This window comes from Apodemus sylvaticus, chromosome 4, assembly GCF_947179515.1.
Source record: "Apodemus sylvaticus chromosome 4, mApoSyl1.1, whole genome shotgun sequence".
In the NCBI taxonomy this organism is placed as follows: Eukaryota; Metazoa; Chordata; class Mammalia; order Rodentia; family Muridae; genus Apodemus; species Apodemus sylvaticus.
Genome location: NC_067475.1, coordinates 24,603,004 through 24,623,478, shown reverse-complemented (window position 1 = coordinate 24,623,478; position 20,475 = coordinate 24,603,004). Strand labels below are relative to the sequence as shown.

The 20,475-nt window shown below is 46.1% G+C and overlaps 1 protein-coding gene across 1 annotated transcript in view; it reads right to left on the bottom strand.

Moving 5' to 3' along the window:
• Dapp1 (dual adaptor of phosphotyrosine and 3-phosphoinositides 1) overlaps positions 1–20,475 on the bottom strand; it is a 51,528-nt gene that overhangs the window by 30,010 nt on the left and 1,043 nt on the right. Inside the window, exons 2-3 of the mRNA XM_052179157.1 lie at positions 4,950–5,072; positions 1,187–1,320 (exon numbers count right to left, since the gene is read on the bottom strand). Of these exons, the coding sequence (XP_052035117.1) occupies positions 1,187–1,320; positions 4,950–5,072 (257 nt within the window). The remainder of the gene's footprint in view (positions 1–1,186; positions 1,321–4,949; positions 5,073–20,475) is intronic.

Genomic DNA, 20,475 nt, shown 5'->3' with positions numbered 1-20,475 from the left:
AGTCCCCACCTCACCTCTCCCTTCTTTGCTTCCTGGTCATGTGCTGAGTGGCTCTCACTGCTGTGTACTCCCATCATGATGGCAAGGGGATCAGGGGTCACGGCCTAAAACCACTGATGTCATAGACAAAGTAAACTTCCCTACCTGCATGCTCATTTAGCTCAAGCATCAGCAGTGGTTACACCAGTGGAGTGCTGGCTGATGAAATGGGGTGTGTGTGTTATATATCTCCACACTGACTAACAACTGAAATGAGAAATTTTGAATCCATACCAAGCTACAGGCCTAAAGCTTTGTAATAAACTAAGGTGAGAGTTATGGACTATTATTGCTTACAAAAATGTTTTCTAACCAACATTTTCAATATTGAGCACTTGGTTGCTGTGGGCAATTTGTGTCAAGTTTATCTTTGAGAATGCTTCAGATTAAGTTCTCTGGGTCACACACACACACACACACACACACACGTTTCTAAACCTACCAGTTTCGTGTCACAAGCAGTTTCCTGTCAGTGTCCATGTCAGAAATGAGGAATTAACTTGTGTTTTTTTTTCTTTACTCTGTGTATTATAAAATAGAACATTCTAAAGAAATTCTCTCTTTTAAAAATTTTGTTTGTTTGTTTGTTTGTTTGTTTAATTTATTTATCTAAGGTCTCACTGTGTAGACCTGACTGGCTATGGAACTAACTATGGACCAGACTGGCCTCAAACTTATAAAGCTCTGCCTGTCTGTGTGAGCTTTTAATGTCCTATAATTCAGCACTTGTGAGGCCAAGACAAGAGGATCACAAGTTCCAGGTGAGCTTAGGCTGTGGCGAGGGCTTTGATGATTCCTTCCTTGTCTCTCGCCATGCAATGTTCTTTTTTTTTTCTTTTTTCTTTTTTCAGTTTTCTTATTTATTTGTTTGTTTGTTTGTTTTCGAGACAGGGTTTCTCTGTGTAGCCCTGGCTGTCCTGGAACTCACTTTGTAGACCAGGCTGGCCTCGAACTCAGAAATCTGCCTGCCTCTGCCTCCCAAGTGCTGGGATTAAAGGCGTGTGCCATCATCGTCTGGCCCATGCAATGTTCTTAAGCCAGAAGTCACCAGATTCCAAGAAAATTCTCATATAGAAATATGAATAACCGCCTTAATAAACCAGGTATTAAAAAAAAAAAACCAGGTATTTAGTTTAAGACAGCTTACCTGTCTCGCTTCCAATCAAAGGTTGATTTGCAAAATGCTTGACAAAATCCTTTAAAGATGAATATTCATTAAAACCAAATTTTAAGGAGTAACCAGTATATTCAACATGAAAATGTTTGACAGAGTCTTTGGCTCTGAAAGAAAAAAAAACAGTTTAATGTTATTTAACAATTCTTTTCGAGGGCAAATACAGCAATGTTTTAGCATCACTATAAATAAGCCTTTGAGGATACTGAGCACACAGCCATCAGAATCAATGAGTGACTTAAGGGCTGTCACACATTTCTTCTAACAGGGAATACTCTCAGCTTTTCACTCTACCTGAAGACAAGAGACAGCTCCCCTGCCTTCTCTTCCACTGACTGCAAACGTTCTTGAATATTAACCGCCATAAAGGCCATGAATTCAGGGACAGAGGTGACAGACAGGATGGAAGCGTGAGTCCTTGGCTCTCCTCCTTTGTCTGGGACTCAGTCAGAAGCCTGCTTCTGTCAGCGAGTCACATGACCCTGGTCTCCCTCGCCTGCCTGTTTGATGATCTATGGAACAGAGTGTCACATTTCCAAGGCCGTCATTTTCCACTTCATCTTCGAGATGGAAAGCGTTGTGTAAGATCTCTCCTGCTCACTTCATTTGTCCATTTCTCTTATCCCTAGCCTCACCTCCCACTGTGTGGCCACCACCACACACCTTCAGACTGTTTCAGACTCAACTGTAAGGTCTGTTGAGCCAGGCTGCTGGGTCTCACCCCCAGACAATGATTCAACAGGTGGGCGGTTCTACCAGGTTCTCAGTGGATGCTGCAGACTGGGGAGCCAACTTCAGCAACCTTGGCCATCTGGACCTGCTGTTCTTCTAGGAGGGGTTCTTTCCACTTTTGTGCCTTATCTCCAATTGCCCCTTCCTGTTGTTCTCTGTTGGTAAACAACCTTGAGTCTTCCTGAAACTTCTACCTCATGATAATGCTGTTTTACGTCAAGTGCCTATTGACATCTTGCACAAAAAAACTTGCCTTCTTGTTTGTTTTTTGTTTTATTGTTTTTCGAGACACAGTTTCTCTGTGTAGCCCTGGCTGTTCTGGAACTCACTCTGTAGACCAGGTTGACCTCGAACTCAGAAGTCCACCTGCCTCTGCCTCGCAAGTGCTGGGATTAAAGGTATACGCCACCATTGCCCGGCTAAAAACTTGCCTTCTTTAATGCTATTGTTACACTTTGCTTTGTAGCAAGATTTGGGGCTTAGTGGCCTTATGAGGCTATAGTTCTTACCAAGAAGGTTGTTGAATTAAGATGGCAGATACAAAATGCATGCTTTCAAAGATCTATTATTAAAGGAATGAACAAATAAATGAATAAAAATAATCACAAGTCTCAACAACTGGCCTATGGATCCTGTCACCTCTGATGGTAGCTCCTGCCCACAAGTGTTACCCAGTATTTGTAATGAAAACCAGTAATTTATACTTTAATTTTTTATGAAGATGAAATACATGCTTATGATCAGATGACTTACACATAGATAAAACTGTAGTTACCACCTGTGATCTAATAATTCTACCTGACACACAGTGTCTATGCCTGTGTTCTCACATGTTGCAGGGACATGTGTGTATAAGCACTTGTGTACATGTATGCATATGGTTGTGGAAGTCAGGGGTTAACCTCAGGTATCATTTTTCATGAATCTTCTGCATGGATTTTTCTTTTTTTTTTTTTTTTTGAGGCAAGGACTCTCATTGAACCTGGGGCTCTTCAGTTCAGCGAGTCCGTGTGGCCAGTGAGCCCCAGGATACCTCTGTGTCCTCCTTCCTAGTGTCAGGATTATAAACACATACCAACATCTCTAGTTTTCTACATGGGTGCTCGGAGGTCAACTCAGTTATCTTTTTCTTTCATGGACTTAGTTCTTACTGACTGGGTTATTTCACTAGTCCGTAGCACTGTAATTTAGAAAATTTATAAATAAAACTTGCCAGGGTGACTCCAAATATTAATAAATAGATATACCTTTCCTCCCTTTGGCTGCATAATTTGTTCCCCACTCTCTGCCTAGCTCTCTTTCTCCTTTTCAAATAGGCATGTAGACTCACTGCTAGAGACTGTCTGTTATGCCAGACAGAATTCATAGATGCTCCGGCCACTCCAATGAATACCCCTGTTTCCAATTATCGAGGTAAGAACTAGTCACGATGGAGTCGTGAAAAGATTTAGTGCATTGTTAAGTATCCAAATTGGTTCATCTTAAAAACAGGAAGTCTCTCTCTGCGTGGGCCTGACCTCTTCATGCGATCTCCGTGGAACAGAACTCTCTGTCACAGGAGAGGGTAGAGAGGTGTGCTCTGGCTGGCAGCAGACATTCGTGTCATGTCTATTACTCACACAGGCCACATAGCACGGACCACAGTGGCATCTGTTAGTCAACACTGCTCTCTGAATGACAGCTAGGGGAACAGGGACCCCGGTGCTACCACAGCAGGGAAATGAAAGACAGGAAAGGAGGTAGGGAAAGAGGGAAGTGAGGCCAGGGTTCTGTGTTCCGGGCAAGAGCCCCAGCTGCAGTGAAAACATCTTTATGTCAGGCTGGTAGAATTTGAATAGAGAAGCCACCCAGGCTAGGCCTGGGCTTTAATGCCTGCGGGACACGGTCAAGTTGTGTTGTTTTAAGCTATTACGATTTTTTTTGGTGACTTGTTATATAGCATAGAAAATGAATAGAGGATAAACAATATGTTAAATTCTTTGCTTTTGAGCTCACTGAACCCTGTCAACAGAGAAGTAGGTTTTTGTGTCTGTTCGTGTGTGTGCATGCATGAACATTCACATGTGGGCAGGCACGCTTATATGCGCAAGTGCACGTGCATATCTTTATGTGCATGTGACGCCCAGAGGCCTGCCTTGGTTATTGTGCCTCAGAGAATAGCCATCTCTGGCTTAGAACTCACCAAATAGACTAGGCTGGCTATCCAGTAAGTGGTCTGTTTCCATAGCAACAGGATTGAAAATATACACTACTATACCTGACTTCTTCCATCCCTCCTTCCTTCCACTGTCTCTCCTTCTCCCTCTCTCCTCTCCCCTCCTCCCTGATTGAGGATACAACAGCTAAGAAAGTAAGAAAATATTTCCCAGGTTGGGGAGTTAGCGTGGTTGGTGAAGTACATGCCTTGAAACCTGAGTTTGGGCCCCAAAAAACCAAAGAAGAAAGATGAGGGGAGGAGAGAAAGGGAAGAGAGGGAGGGGAAGATGGAGGAGGAGAGGAAGAATTAATTAGTAACAAAACCCAAATAAACCAAAATGGCTGAACTGGATAAAAAGGAGCTAGGAACAGCATCAGGGATGTAGCCACTGTCGTCCTGGTCCTGAGAGTGTAAGATGGCCAGGGATTTACAGAAATGAGAGAGGAAAGAGCAAGACTGGCCTGAGGGACTGCTCTGAGAAGGGAACACGTGACTTTTCCAAGGGTTCCTGGCTGTGTGGAATGCTGCCACAGTCATCCAATGGCCGGCCCATGGAGGGCCATTTTTTAGCATAGAGCCTTTGCATGCCTGCCCAGCCAAAGCCACAAGAACTCAGGAACACCTGCTGCCTGCCACTAGAAGCCAGCATGTCAGGGGTTCAAGACTACAAATGAGGTCAATGGGGGATGGGAGGAGAAGCCCTAAATGCACTGAAATCAGGGAATTTTTGTTATCTGGCAGTGTAAGTGCTGTAAAGAGAGCAATCGACAGATGGGACTGAAATCTACCAAGCCCTTAGGCACCTACCTCACGGAGAGAGAGTAGAGCCCAATCTGCTCATTGCTGTCCCTCAACAGGTAGCTACCGTCGCGTCCATTGGAGAGCAGAAGAGCCTCAGCAGCATGGCGGGTGAGGTTGCCGTGATACCACCTAGAAAGACCAGAACAGGACTTTCCTTCAGGATGAGCCATGGCTAACACTTCTCTGGGGTTTCCCCTCAGAGATTAATCAGCAATCGTCTCCATTTTAAGGATTCCAGAGACCAGGCTCTCAGCCCAAATGAGAACTAGGAATTTCCCAGGCAAGCGTGAGAAATACCAGTGGCACCTAGCAGTCTCCTATAGGCTGTGGTCAGTCAGAACCAGCTCCCAACTCCAACTGTCCTAACCTCCAGCCCCTAAGAATGCAACCTTATTTGGAGAGACATGAAAACAAGGCCAGTCAGGTGGGCGCAAGCGCAATCCAGTGTGGTTGGAATCCTCCGAGTGAAGCTGGAAGGCAGGTTTCCACACAGGAGAACACTGTGTGAGCAGGATTGCAGCCAGAGAGAGAGCCAGAGTGACCAAAACAGCTTCTTCTTTCTTGCAGCCTTCTGAAGGAGCCAGCCTCGCGGACACTCGGCTTTGAACTTGTAGCCCTGGAAGCTGTGAAATGGTGGATGACTCTTTGTCAAACTACCCAGCTCGTAAGACAGCCCAGGAAATAATAGTGTTGTTTAAGGAGCCTAATCTAAAATAACTACGACAGAGGCCCGGGGAGATGGCTCAGTGATTGAAGAAGTATTTGCCACAAACGTGAGGACCAGACTTTGCCTGTAGTTATAGCTTGAGAAGGGGGTGGGAGGTAGGGAAAGGGGGAAGGGGAGAGGGGGAGGGGCGCAAGGGAGGGGCAGAGAGATGGGGAGAGGGAAAAGGGGAGAGGGGGAGGTACATAGGGGAGGGGGAGAGGGGGACAGGAAAAGAGGGGGTAGGAGGTAGGGAGAGAGAGAGGGAGAGGGGGAGAGGAGAACGGGGAGAGGGAGAGGGAGGGGGAGGGGGAGGGGGAGAGGGAGGAGAGGGAGACGGAGAGGGAGACAGAGAGGGAGGGAGAGAGAGAGAGAGAGAGAGAGAGAGAGAGAAAGAGAGAGAGAGAGGCCACTAGCTGTGCCCACACGCTCTGGGTTTGTCTGAGAGGCACAGCCTCCGCGAATTAGGTGGAAGAGCTATGAAGAATGGTCTCCAGCATCAACTCTGAGCCTCCACATTCACGAGCACTTCCTCCACACACAAACGCATGTCTGCACACGTGCAAGCACAAGTCCATACATACACACAAATCCATACATACACACAAACACAACAACGGAGAAAAAAAAAAGTAAAGGGAAAAAAATGCCCATAAAAGCATTGGCCAATTTCTCTTTCTTTTGCCGCTCTCACTCTTTTTCAAGAGTAGGGAAATTTCTGGAGGAACGCCAAGCTGTCCAGCATCGTGAGAAGAATGAAGCCGTGTGGGAAGACCCGGTGTGTCTGCATCACTGTCAGGGCAAGCGCTGTTCTAAGCCCATGAATATCGAAGGAGCTGGGGACGTCGCAAGGAGATTCAAGCTGACCTTCTCATATTCCTGTGTTTTTAATTGATTTTCGTGGTTTTGAAAAGATGATATATATGTATGGTTAAAAGAAGACACTAAAAACAGAGCCCCTTTCTTACCCTGGAGCCTCAGTTTCTCTGTTTCTTCCTCCGGGAGACAGTTTCCCACATACCTGTGTCTCTTCCTCAGAGACACTCCAGGAATTTAGCTAGCATTCTGTTCTATCCCTGCTTCCTGATTCTACAGGGAGGAGAGCATTCTAGGCCACGGCCCTGTACTCTGGGCCTTTCTCCTAGAAAAAGTTCCTTCCCTTGCTCTTTAAGCGGTGTGGTAACTGGGGTAGTGAGCCTGGGGTTGTGTTGCCTGGGTCTTGACCCAGGTGATGCCTTGTACTTGAAACAAGCCCTCAGACGAGTTACTTCACCATTCTGAGCTGCTTCAGCTCCCTATAGCCAAAGTCAGATGACCGACATCTGGGTGGGGCTGGAGAGATGGCTTAGCAGTCAAGAACGCTGGCTGTTCTTCCAGAGGATCCAGGTTCAATCCCCAGCGCCCACATGGCAGCTCACAACTGTCTCTAACTCCAGTTCCAGGGGACTTGATGCCAATGCACATGATATAAAATTAAAAAAAAATTTTTTTAACCCAATATTTATACCACATAGGCCAGCAGTGAGGTAGCAAACAGCAGTACTCAGTAGATTAGTTACCATCCCCAATCGACGAGATTCACTCAGCTAAACCTGGCAATGTCTCCGCTGTGGTATATGATCCGTATTCTATTTAGCATTTCGATTCAGTCCAGAAAGCTAGGCGCTAGAGGGAGTTGCCAACTGTAGGAACCCCCCAGTCTCAGGGTGCTGGTGAGGCAGAGATGGCCAGACATTCAGGTAATGCAGCTGGTGTTAAGGAGGCATCTGAGGGGTCCAGCATCCATTGTGATGTGGCTGTGACATGAAGCCTCAGCCTGAGCAGCTGAGCCGGAGAGTGAAGTGAGACTGTGGAAGAAACCTGCGTTGGCCAATGTTGCTTTCTCTGGCAGTCAGATGAAAATGCACAGTAGCCGACAGAGTCTGGAACATTCCCCCTTCTCTGTCTGACCTTGTTTGCCTGGTCTTCCTTCAGGGTAGCCACCAGAGCTTGCTCTGGTCTCTTCAGAATTGCATGAGGAAGCTCACACAGAGCCTGCTGTGGACAAAAGCTCCTGCTCACCATTTTTTCTCTGTACGTTTGAAAGACTGGTATTTTTAGGCTGAAGTAAGAAACCAGTTGACTAGTGGGCACTGTGAAAAGGTGAACTAATGAGCCTTAGACCAGAGTGCGGGGTGGAGGCGGGGGTGGGGGTGGGGGGGTGGGGTGGGGGGTGGGGGGGTGGGGATGGGGGCGGTGTAGCAGAGCAAGCAACCTAGTGAGAAGAGGTCACACTTTCAGTGTGATCCCTTCCTCAGTGGTTCCAATGACTCTGACCTCAGACCGCTTTAGCTTAGCTTAGCAAGTCTGTGGTCCCCATTTTAGCTTTAGCAACTCTTGTGGTCCCTGCCTTAACTTAGCAACTCTGGTCCCTGCTTTAGCTTAGGAACTCTGTGGTCCCTCCCGATAGCAACTTCAGGTTGCCATGAATCAAGATGACAAGGTTGCCAGGCAGTGGTGGCACACTCCTGTAGTCCCAGTACTTGGGAGGCAGAGGCAGGCAGATTTTTGAGTTCGAGGCCAGCCTGGTCTACAGAGTGAGTTCCAGTCAGCCAGGGCTACACAGAGAAACCTTATCTCCAAAAAAACAAAACAAAAAAGACAAGATTTTCAAAGAGAAACTCTATATTTTCATATATTGAGATGCTGTCTTCTGTTATACTATTTCCCCAGTTCCTTAACTTTTGAACAAACCACAAGCTTTTCTAAACTATCACTAACACATCAGACATTCTTCTAGCCTCTTCTTCCAACACTTCGAAATCTTGAATAAGGTTTATTTTCCAACTCCAAGTCTTTTTCTTACTTTCTGTAAAAGTAACTACTCCTGGTAACTGTTTTTGGAAGGCAACGTGTTATAGTCACCTTATATCCCCTATGGCTTATAGATTGTCATGGCTGTGTCTCAAGGTCAGTGGCAGTAAGAGTAAAAACGTTAGTCTAATTATACACTGGGCAGAATACTTGCTTTGGGTTTAAAACAATATCAGAAGTAGCAGATGACCTTGAAGGAAACACTGGCCTTATCTCTCCCATGACACTGTAGCATATTAGGAAACACCCACCCACTAAATAGTTTTCATAGTTGCCTGTCAGGGAGGTACAGGAAATGAGCTCAACCACAGAACACAGAAGGATGGACCCAGAAGCTGGTTCTCAGCTCAGCCCCTCCTGCCCTCATCCCAGTGCCTCCTCATGCTGGAACCTTCTAGAAGACTGCTCCAGCATGCTGGGAACACCGAGCTGTTCTATCCTTTGGGTTTTATTATTTTAATTTGCTGGTCTAAATTTATGTCTTGTTTACGCTATGTCTGTTGAAGGAAAAGACTTTAAAATTACTGAGATAAAAAGTACGTTAAAATCACACACACAAAAAAATGTTACAAGGAAAAAATAAATATCTTTCTATATGCTATTTACTTAACTAATTTTGATATTTATTTTGCACAAATATTTATATAAACCATTAAATTCACTGCCAGACCACTAATGAGTTGCTGTTGGAAACCAATACAAAGCCTCACTACTCAAAATTTGGGCTAGCCTGAGGTCTTGGTAGAAATATATATTCTTTTTTGGGGGGGGGGATTTGGTTTTTTCGAGACAGGGTTTCTCTGTATAGCCCTGGCTGTCCTGGAACTCACTCTGTAGACCAGGCAGGCCTCGAACTCAGAAATCCGCCTGCCTCTGCCTCCCAGAATGCTGGGATTACAGGTGTGCGCCACCACTGCCCAGCTAGAAATATATATTCTTGTCCCCCAGCCCCCTGACTGTGGAGGCTCAAGTGATCTCTACTGTGCTAAGAATCTGAGAAACATGAAAAGTGATCGCGAAAGAGCCTTCTAAGAGCCTTCCTTCAGTAGCCCTAATGGCTTGACTGTGATGTTTGGCACCTGGGGGAAAGGGCTAGGTGAAACACTCTGTGGGTTTCTGCAGAAAAAGAAAAAGGATCTGCAGGTTAGCAGTAGAAATCCCCTGGGGCAGCCGACCCAGTGTTGTATGCTGCTGGACCTCAAGGAAGGAAGGGCAGAGGCAGGGAAGCTTGAGGGAGGGAGACGATGGCACTCCAGCCTTGACAATGGATACCTGATCCATGAGGTGGCGAGAGAAAGGGCATCTCAGGAGGACAGAGCACAAGCAAAGACACTGGGGTCGGTTCGTGTATGGTACATACGGACAGCAGAACGCCCAGCTGAATCACAGCGTCCATGTCAGGGAGTAATACAAAATTACGCTAGGAAAATTGGTGGTTTGCAACCACATTAAGATTTTTTCCCATCCTTCCCTCCCTTCCTCCTCCCTTCCCTCCTTCCTTCCTGGCTGTACCTGGATTGAACCCAGGGCCTTGCACATGTTAGGTAAGTGCTCTACGAAGCTAAGCCCTCAGCTCTAGAGTGTTTATTTCTCGGTGAGAAAATTTCTTAGCAACCCATGCCCACAGATTATTAATATATTTAATCATACACCTCCCTTCCTGGCAAAGAGAAGTGACCTGGAACTTGGACTCTGTTTACACTTAGTTATAAAGGGACATATATTTGAACCAAAAGCAGGAATTGAAACTCTTGATTATAGGAAATCAGGGGGAAAAAAGCTGGCATAAATACTAAAAAAAAAAAATGTTATCTTTTTCTTTTCTGTTTCAAAATTATCCTCCTTTTAGAATGACGGTGACAACCTCTGAAGTCTTTGGGCCCCAAAGGACAAAGGGATAATGTGTCTCTCCTTCTTTAAGGCCGTGGCTCAGATGACTGATCTGTGATTGGACCCACAGCTTGGCTTCACGTTCCCTGTGAACACCGTGAAGAGAAAGCATGAGCCGTCTTCCCGGATCCAAACTGTCCTCACTTGGGCTGATCTGACCTTAGCTCCTGAGTTGTTCCACAGGATGGTGGGATGCTGATCTCCTTTGTGGACCTTTGTACACAGAGTCAGCGCTGGGTGCTTCCACCGCGGGAAAGGCCAAGCTCTTGGCCTCTCTGGTGTCTTCAGGGATTGTCAGTGCAGAATAAAGACATCTCTCATTTAGCTTCAGAGCCCTCAGTGCTGTGTTACAGCAGGCTGTATCTAAGACAAGATGGCATTGTTCATCGAAGACACCCATAGGGTGGAACCTCACGTCTCAAGTAGAGAGAGGCGAGCAGAAGCTTTCCACGGGGTTGGGGAAGTTCAAAAACAGCTCAGGTAGGTTCAGCTCCCCGCGGTCTTTCCAGCCGGGAGTTTTCGGTGATGGAGTCAGCAAGGCTGGGACTTTCCACAACACTGCTTTAGATGTCCTGCCTATACACCCTATTAACAGTGCTGAATGGTGAGGCTAGTCGTCCAAAGCTTTAGGAAACAGACCAGGCAGAGGCACAGCATGCAAATATCTACCCAAGGTGGGTGTTAAAACTCAGCTCAAAGACAAACAGACAAACAAATGAATAAACAAAAACAAACAAAACAAAGAGAGACAAACAAACAAAAACAAACAAAACAAACCAGCCCTGAAAGGAGAAGTGTAGAAGTGTTTTTATGTAGGGTGGGGTGGGGGAGTGGGGGGTGTGGAGGTGGGTGGTGGGTGGGAGGGGGTGGTTCTGTTTCACTCTACTACTCTTTAGTTCCCAAATAAAAGGCACAGAAACTTGTATTTTTATTAACCATCTGTAAGCCTGAACTCGGCAGGTTCTGAGCTATTCTAACCTACATCCTAGTCCTAGGCCCCGAATTACTTGCCAACCCAAGTCTAGTACTATTTGTTCTGCTTCATGTGTGTCCTCAGGGCAAGTTTCTCTTGGCCACGTGCTCATGGTCCATCCTGACTCTTGGAAGCCTTCTTCTTCCCCTATCTTTTTTCCTTCCCCTCGTGGTCCCTACCTGAGACCCACCCCTCCCCCCCTCCATTTCCAGTCTGGTCTTCCTCTCCCTCCTGCCCAGGGGAGCATTCTTTCTAGCACATAGGTCAATATAATGCCTATGTCCAGACTACAACCTGATTTGGGGGCACAGAACTCAGCATCTCCATACACAGAGCACAAGACCAACCCTAACACAGAGGTACTTAGAGACCAGGATCAACCTGTGCTTGGAGTCCAGTGATAAGACCAGAAGTTCTGGAATATGGAAACACCAAGAAACACAGAGGAAGAGGGGCAGAGACTCAGAAACATGAGAGTCAAAGCGAGAAAGACAGAGATGCAAAAGGACATGCTGTGCAGGCCGGTAATCACAGCACCCAGGAGAGCGAGAGGCGGGAGCGTTGGGAGTCCAAGGCCAGGCTGCCTTACATAGTTAAACCAAATCTGAGTGGATAAGGGAAAGAAAGAATAAAGAGAAAAGGGATGGGAGCTTCTGTCCTCAGAATCCACCTCCAAGTGGAATTAAAGAAGGGAAGAGAATGAAAAAAAAAGAAAAATGAGGAAAAGAGGAAGGGAGGAATAGAGAGGGAGCTGGAGACAACGGATCTCACCTCTCACACAGCCAGCAGAAGTATGCGTACTTTGTGTGGCTAGAAACGGTAATGACTTAGTGAATGTACACAGAGAGAGACCCAGTCATCTACAAGACAGAGGCAGGGAACACAGCGGCCCCACAAAGACAGACTCACAGAGCAGACCCTGAGACAGATCTACGTGCCCGAGAGGATGAGGCAGATGGGAGCAGATGAGGGGAATAGCCACTGACTAGAGAGAGGGGTAGATTTTGCATCTCCTCACTACAAGTTGCTAGTGTTCAGTCCCCAGCATCACTCCCCAAAGGGTGTGGCAAAGGGAATAGTTAGCTTGCACTGGGCAAAACATTCTGTGGCTAAGAACTTGAAGTTTCTCAGAATGCCTGGTCAAGGATCCCAAAGCCAAGGTTCCCTCAGGAGGCTCCATTTCCTCAGGAAATCAACATTGATTGTGCACTTGCTCTGATCGCTATTGAATCTCTCAGAAAGTGCTGGCGCAGGATAGCTGCAGTAGACCATGCTCACCAGTGGAAACCCACCCCTGTGGGTGCAGGAAAGAGTCCTGTTCATCAAGAGATGTAAAGCTCACAGGCAAGGTAATCCTTACTCCATCTCTCCTCTGCACACTGCGTGCTTCCGATTTCTAACCAGTATGGGTTTAGTTCACCAGTTAAAAAGTCTTGGAAGGAAGGGGGCTCAGTCTAGAGTGTGATGTCACTAGGCTGAAGTCAGCAGCCTTGAGTTCTGGTCTTGGCTTTGAGTCAACAAACACTTAATACATCTTTGACAAAAGGTAAGCTTATACAGAAAAGGTAAGCCAAATGGCCTACATCCCTGCTGCTAAGGGGCGCCCTTCCAAGAGGAGGGGGGAAGTCTACACCGCAGCATCCACACCTGCAAAGTAGCCTTTACACACCCATGCTGTGAAAGGCACAGGTGCGAGTCAAAACGATAGGAACAGGAATATGAACTGGGCAGCTTTAGGAATGCACAGCACTCAGGCAAACACAGGAGGGATTTAGAAGATGTTTGTGAGGCTTAATGCCTTTTCCCAATGCCTTTTCTTATATTAAAAAAAAAAAATCACCCCCAGCTCAGGGGGAGGGGGAACCACAAAAGAACAAAACAACAACAAAAATATTCAAAAGTAGTAGAGCTGTGCTTTGTTGGGGTGTGAGTCACTCAGTGGAAGGGCTGTGTTGTTCTCTCAATCACCAGTCTGCACCTAAGGACTTCTGGGATCCTGAACCCTGGTTGCGCAGCATGCCCAACTACCTCACGATCCTACTGAAACATAAAATGTGACGGCCGTGTAATTATCCTATATCCCTACAAACACCCAGCAACTCCAGACCATCCCGTGATCAAATCTATCTCACCCTCTGGAAATCCAGACGAACCCAAGAAACCAAACATTAACAAGGAGAAATGCACCCACCCCCATCTAAGCTGAGACTTACACTTTCTCAGAGGCCAAGATAATGGGCATCCTACCAAAACACAAACAAACAAACAATGACAAATTATGACTACAACTCAAACTGTATTGGCACATGTGTGTTCACAGAAAAATATACTTATATTTTTATACAGGAAAGATTTTGAACAATGTCGTTTTAGATAGACAAGTTCGTTGGATAGAAATAACTGACCTTTAAAAAATTTCCCCCAGTTTCTAATAATTGCCACATTCATATAATTTAACTGTTTGGTATAAATAATTTCAAACACAAAGAAAAATGAGAAATAGCCTAAACAATGCTTATATTTTAAAACACCCACTAGCTTGCATATGTGGGAAATTGGCCATTCTTTCTATAATACAGATCAAACTCAGACTGTCAGGTTTGGTGACAACTGCCTTACCCATGAGCCTTCTCTCTGACCCAGTAGTAGCTATTTAGGGAGAATATATTTTTGCCACGAGTTTTGTTTTTGTTTTTTGTTTGTTTTTTGATTTGTTTGTTTGTTTGTTTGTTTTTTGAGACAGGGTGTCTCTGTATAGCCCTGGCTGTCCTGGAACTCACTCTGTAGACCAGGCTGGCCTCGGACTCAGAAATCTGCCTGCCTCTGCCTCTCAGAGTGCTGGGATTATAGGCATGCGCCACCACTGCCTGGCTATGAGTTTTGTATATGAGTGGGTATAGCTTGATGAGCAGTTGTAAAGTAAAACAGACATATGGTGATAGACCAGACCTGTACAGTTCCATATAGCTCCAAAACATAGTGTAATTTTATTTATATCATAATTTCATAATTCTCATGTCAATATAAATTAGATGGCAACATAGTTACATTTTAAAGGTGTAAATGCTTTTAGAGGACAGATGATGTGGTCAGGCACTAGGCAGTAGGGCTTGGGATGGGTGGGGGTCAGGTCTCTGCTACAGAGAAGCCTGCGGAAAGCGAAGAGCAGTGTTAAGACCCAGCCGCTTGGACTCTGCTCAGCTGTAAGCAAGTGCATAGCCAGGAGCAGGAGGCAGAAGTGTGAAAACGATATGCTTTGAGCCAGGGTTCACGCAAGGCTTCAAAAAGCAAACTCCAGGGGCTGGTTCCGAAAGCGAGATTCTGCAGTTCTACAGCAGTCAGTTGGATGCTTTTGGTGAAAGCAGGCCAGACTCAATGCTGCTCTCCAGGATGTCCGGTGTGTGTGTGTGTGTGTGTGTGTGTGTGTGTGTGTGTGTGTGTGTGAGACCAGGTCTGAGGCCACATGGGCTTTGACGTCTTGTCAGGTTTCCCCCTAAACTCACAACTCCCACCCTATATAGTGCTATATTTTCATATTCAGCTGATAAACATAGTCCGGGGCCACCTACATTACGGCATGTTTTTGCTATGCGCAGGGTGCATTCTGCTTCTGCGCAGTCTGCGCTTCCCTTCCGTGTCTTCCCAGCCTTGCCCAACGCCCTCGCTCCATAGATGGATTGATGAATGAGTGGAAGAGCAAAGAATGCAGCGAAGCAGCTACTCCCAATGTGAGGGCAGATTTCCAATATGCAAATGAAGGAGATCACCCAAGGGGGGGGGGTGGGGAGAAGAACACACCTGAAGAGGAAACTCACTTGAGCCAAAACAGCCCCGTCAGTTCACTGCACTGCACCGCACAGCCACAGAACAAGCCGCCCTCCATTTTTAGAAGTCAAGATTTCAGAGTGGTCTGCAGAAGAGTGAGCCTCGTCAAGCTATGTGCCGTCGTCACATCCCTGTGGACATTTTTGACTTGATAGTGTTGTTAACCTGTTTTTATTGTTGTTACTTGGTTTTTAAAAATTGTTTATTTTGTTTCGTTTTTCTAGTCCAGAATTGAAAATGCACAGAATTCATTAAGGTTCTGGCACATTGGGATACTAGCCTGTCCATGCGGCCCACCTAGTCGTCAAAGACTGACGTGACATTTTTTTTTTAATAATAGGGTGTGTTGATTTGTAGAGGTCATAGAATTTTCTCCCTCCTCCCCCCCTACCCCCCAGTTTACATGTGCACCAAAGAGTGTAGCAGTTTAAATAAAAAGGGAGAAGTCTGAGTAAAATCAGGAAGTTGCCTTTGTGGTGAAGCCTTGTGGGCTCCGTAAACCTGGCACACTGCAAGAGATTGATTGGTTCCTCTCTCTCATCCATTAAGTGTTCATGGCCTGGGTAACAACAGCACTGTGTGAATTAAAGGAGTTCCCACAGGTAAAGGGGGAAAGACAGGCTCGTGAGTGGCAAGCCTGCGCGGCTGAGTAGTCGCCATTATTGTTTAATTGGTGGGAGCAGGGTGAGGTGGGGGTGGGAAAGCAGCAATGCACAGTGGGAGTCCATGCGCTGTTGGCCAATCCACGGGTGTTTCTCAGATCCGCCGTGTAGGAAGACTGTGACGTGCTCAGTGCACTTGGCGCTTCCAAGTCACTGCCTGCCCTACGAAATGAATGCCTAACGCTGCCGTGATAGCCAAATGCAGCATATGTGCAGATGGCCTGGGGTTGGTGCACAGCAGGGTCGCAGAGGGAAGCGACCTGGCTTGTGGGCCAAGCATGCGCAGTGGGCCCAGACAGGGTGGGGAACTTGGGCCAGCCACATTCCTCAGGTGCTTACATGGAAAGCTGGAGTGTGTCTTTGGAGGCCAGAGCCACTGTGTACAAAGTGGCTGTCGCGTAATAGGGATGCATTGCATTTATCATTAGGTACTTCCTGCACCAACCGCTTATTTTGTGTGGACTGAGAGCTAAGACTGGTTAAACAGATTGAAACAGGAGAAAATGTGTGTGCGTGCACATGCGCGTGCACGCAAGTACACACACACACACACACACACACACCAGTACCCGCATGCGTACATGCCTGTGTGTGACAATTGTAGATAAAACTCACATGTCATTGGCCATAACTAATGGTCATTTGTGTGTATCTTCTCTAATGTTTGTTTAGTGCAACAGAAGCACACACGGGAAATTGTGACACACTAAGGTTGTGAAGCCAAAATCAACTGTCACCATTACCTTTACTACAAAGATGACCTTTTGTTGTTGGTTTTGATCTAGTTTGGTTTGGTTTTTTTTTCTCACCAATCTCTGATTTACTTTTACATGCAAGGAACAACAAAAGCTCTATCTTCCTTCCTTCCCTCCCTCCCTCCTTCCTTCCTTCCCTCCCTCCCTCCCATCCTCCCTCCCTCCTTCCTTCTTTCTCAAAGACAGAACCTCAGTATGTAGCTCAGGCTGGCCTCGAATTCCCAAATCCTCCTGCCTCAGCATCCCCAAGTGCCGGGGTTACTCACATGTGCCGCCTGTTCTGCAAATCAAATAAGGACAGGCAAACTCTCATTATTAAAATTAAAAGGCAACCAAGGAGCTCTCCCTCTGCTCCGTGCAGTGGGCCATCTAGTTCTAACGGTTCTATCATAACCTGCGATTTCAGCTTTGCAAACTGCTTAGCGGATCTTCCAAACTGAGTCTCCCTCACGAAAAGGCCAGTCCTCGAAGGGAGCGCATCTGTGTGTACCAACATTTGCTGGGAAAGAATCAGATCTGTGCTTTTGCTTACAGTTTCTGTGGAAAGGAATGGCCATTGCATTAGGTTCAGGCTGGAACCATCCAGCTCCTCCATCTGAGGCTAACTCAAATGTACTTTGCCTGAGGCTAGGAAGATGTGTGTGGAATAAATCAGTGAGGAGAGGGCATGGGGCACTGCTGGCAGCTCAAATTCCAGGGACTCTTAGAAAAGAACACAGCTGTGAGGCCTCTCCTCTTCTTATAAGTAGGATCAATAAAAGGGGCATTTCCGGTTTTGACTTTCCAGGCAAGGTTCCGGAGGGAAGGCTTAACCGACATCCTTCTTAATCTCCACACTCTTTCATCTAAATCAGCAGAAGTTGTCATGGTAACTGTGGTCCTCCCTGTACCACCTTCCCCAGAGAGCTGGATCTGCTTGCTTATCAGTTAAAAGCTTGGAAACTCCACTGGGGTTTCTCCTCAAACCTGCTTTTGAACTGTAGTGAACCTCAGGAATCGCCACCCCTTTGCCCCTTGTCTGCTTGCCCTGGTGAACCTGAAGTGTGGCCTAGCTGTCCCTCTGTCACGCGCTCTCTGTGTAGGCATGTCGGTGGTTGAATAATAATCCCTTATCAAGTAGAACCTGGAAAGCTGGATGTAAGACCCACTCGTCACCTCCTACCCTGCGAGTTCTCCTGGGTCTGGGGCCTTTTGCCTTGGTTGGGTGTTGGGCGCGAGAAGCTATTTCAGGATGGCCGGAGTGCCGAGCCTCCCAGAGTCTGACCCACTCCACATCTTGCTTTGGAAAGCAGAGGAGTAGACCTGGCTGTTCTCAGAGCTGAGCCTCCCCTGCCCTGCTCCCTGGGTCTGCCCTGTTAGCCCTTATACCTCCACAACAAGCAGGGCTTTGTTTTCCCTTCTCCTTTGGGCCTCCCTGATGCACTGAAGAGGAAAATGAATGCTTTTGGACTGGTACTCCAAAGGAACTGAATGGCTTGGCTGGGTCCAAGCCTCCTTTAAAGACTTTGCAGTCAGTGTTCTGCCAAAGTCCTGCGTGTTCTGGGAGGGCCAGGGATGGGTGTACTGCAGTCTGGGTCTGGCTCACAGCGTTTACATATTCCAGAGCCCGAAGAACCAAGATTAATCCCCTACTCCTTTCTCTGTGTGTATGCCTCCACTAAATTTATCTCTTGAATAAAATATGCAAGGCTCCTGGTTTCATCCCTAGCACAGTACAAAGCAAACCAATGACGACAAAAAAAAAAAAAAAAAAAGAAAGAAAGAAAGAAAGAAAGAAATATCTAATAACTGGAATAACCCATTAAAATCATTTTAAAATTCAAGTCACTAGACCTAGACTTTATCCATTAACTAACTAAATAAAATAAACAGAATTTTTATGGATCTTTGAAAAAACTGGATTATTCTGGAGGCTTGGAACAGATCATGCCTCACCAAAGTAGATTAAAGGTTCAAAGAACAAGTTTCATTTATATTAGGAATTCAGCCAGAGGCAACAGGTCCTGGCCAACATTCCTTAACTATCTCCTAAGGAAAGCCCGTTGTTGCTGGTGTGCCAAGGGCAAGGCTGGCTTCTGTCGGCGCTTAAATATTCAGTTTTGCAGAGTGGGGAGGTTTAAGTCCTCAGCAGTTTGAAATTTGTCCGTTCCTCGGTAGAGCGAATAGCTCAGTGAGGACAATGTTGAGAAATGAACGAGTTCTAGAAACCAAGGCTTTCTCAGGCCCCCGCAAGCAGACCACTGATTTCGTTTAAGTGAACTGTGCTCCTTCCTGGTTTTCAGGAGAGGTGAAAATATGCTAACATTGACTACAGTGACAGTTGTACTCTCAAAGTTGAAATGGGTAAATTTTATACTATGTAAAATGCATCTCAATGACGTGATTGGCCACAGCCCCCCCCTCCCAACCTCTCACAGACTAAACAGAATGCCAGAACTTATTAGTGATTTTAAAGTTTAGGGGCACACCCTAAATTAAATGATAAAACTGCACCTAACACTTCAGAAAATATACATTTTATACCTCGATTCTTAATTCCAGTCTTGCTTTAGAGGCATGTAGACGAAGAGAACAAATGTTATCCCAGAGACATTTCTCTCTCTCTCTCTCTCTCTCTCTCTCTCTCTCTCTCTCTCTCTCTCTCTCTCTCTCTTTCTCTCTCTCTCTGCTATGCATGGCCTGGCACCAAGAATTAAAACAGAACAGATGTCTAGGAAGTAGTTCAGTGTGTAGAGTACTTGCCTGAGTACTTGCAGAATGGGGTGTGGTGCTAAATACCTCTAATCCCAGCCCCTGGGAGGTGTAGCCAGGAACATCCAAAAAAACAAGTCATCCTCAGTTACCTTGAGTTGGAGGCTGAGCTATATCAGACCCCGTGTCAAGTATAAACACAAGAATAAAAATAAGCAAATAGAACGTTCCTTTAGTCTGTCTAGCACATAGAGATGCTTGAGTCCCACACTCTAGAGCAGTTTCTTCAGCAACTGAACTTTTGCATTGTTCTTGAGACCAAGCTCTGACACTCAAGAAAATTTCTAGGTCTTCTGAAATAGAGAAATCTGGATTCAAATGCACCATTTATTCTGTAATATTAATAAGGGCCCCTAGGCTTAGCACCAGGTGCCTGCTCTTTGCCCTGGAAGGGAAGCCTGCGGTTCACCTGCACTGGCTTCTTCCTGTCCCCAGACACACGGTCAGCTTCATAGGTGTCCTCTGCCTGTGCTGACCGTTCCCAAGCATAGATCTCGCTCTCGGGATTTGTTTAATTAAAGAGACAGAGTTGAATATTGTCCAGATCTTTCTTCTCCTTCCTGTTTTTTATTTGAAGAGAAGCGTGGAGAGCTTCTGGAGCTCGGATGACCTCATAAGGAGTTTCCTTTATTGAAAATCCTAGCTGTCAATACCAAATGACAGGGCAGGTCCTTGGCTTTAAATCTAAATTTAAAGAGACCTTAGCTTTAAATCTAAATATAGAGAATTATTGAGAGCTGTTTTTAGAATTTTTATTAATTGATTATTATGACGTGTGAACATGGCATGTGTGTGTGTGTGTGTGTGTGTGTGTGTGTGTGTGTGATGTCATCTATGTGGAGGTCAGAAGACAACTCTGTGGAGTGGCTTCCAGGGATTGATCTCAGGTTGTCAGGCTTAGCCAGGTTTAGCCGCAAGCCTCTCTCCTTGCTGTGCCAACACAGTGCCAAGAGAAGTTTTACAGTAGCACAATACAAAACGACACAATCTCTGCAGCTTAAACAGAGTTTCAACCCTTCCTTAGAGGAGGCTGGAGACGCTGGAAGGTGTCGTCTCAGCTTTGTTATCTCACTGATGTGACTGATAATAAGAAGGGCTTTAAACCCCTTCCGTGCTCCCT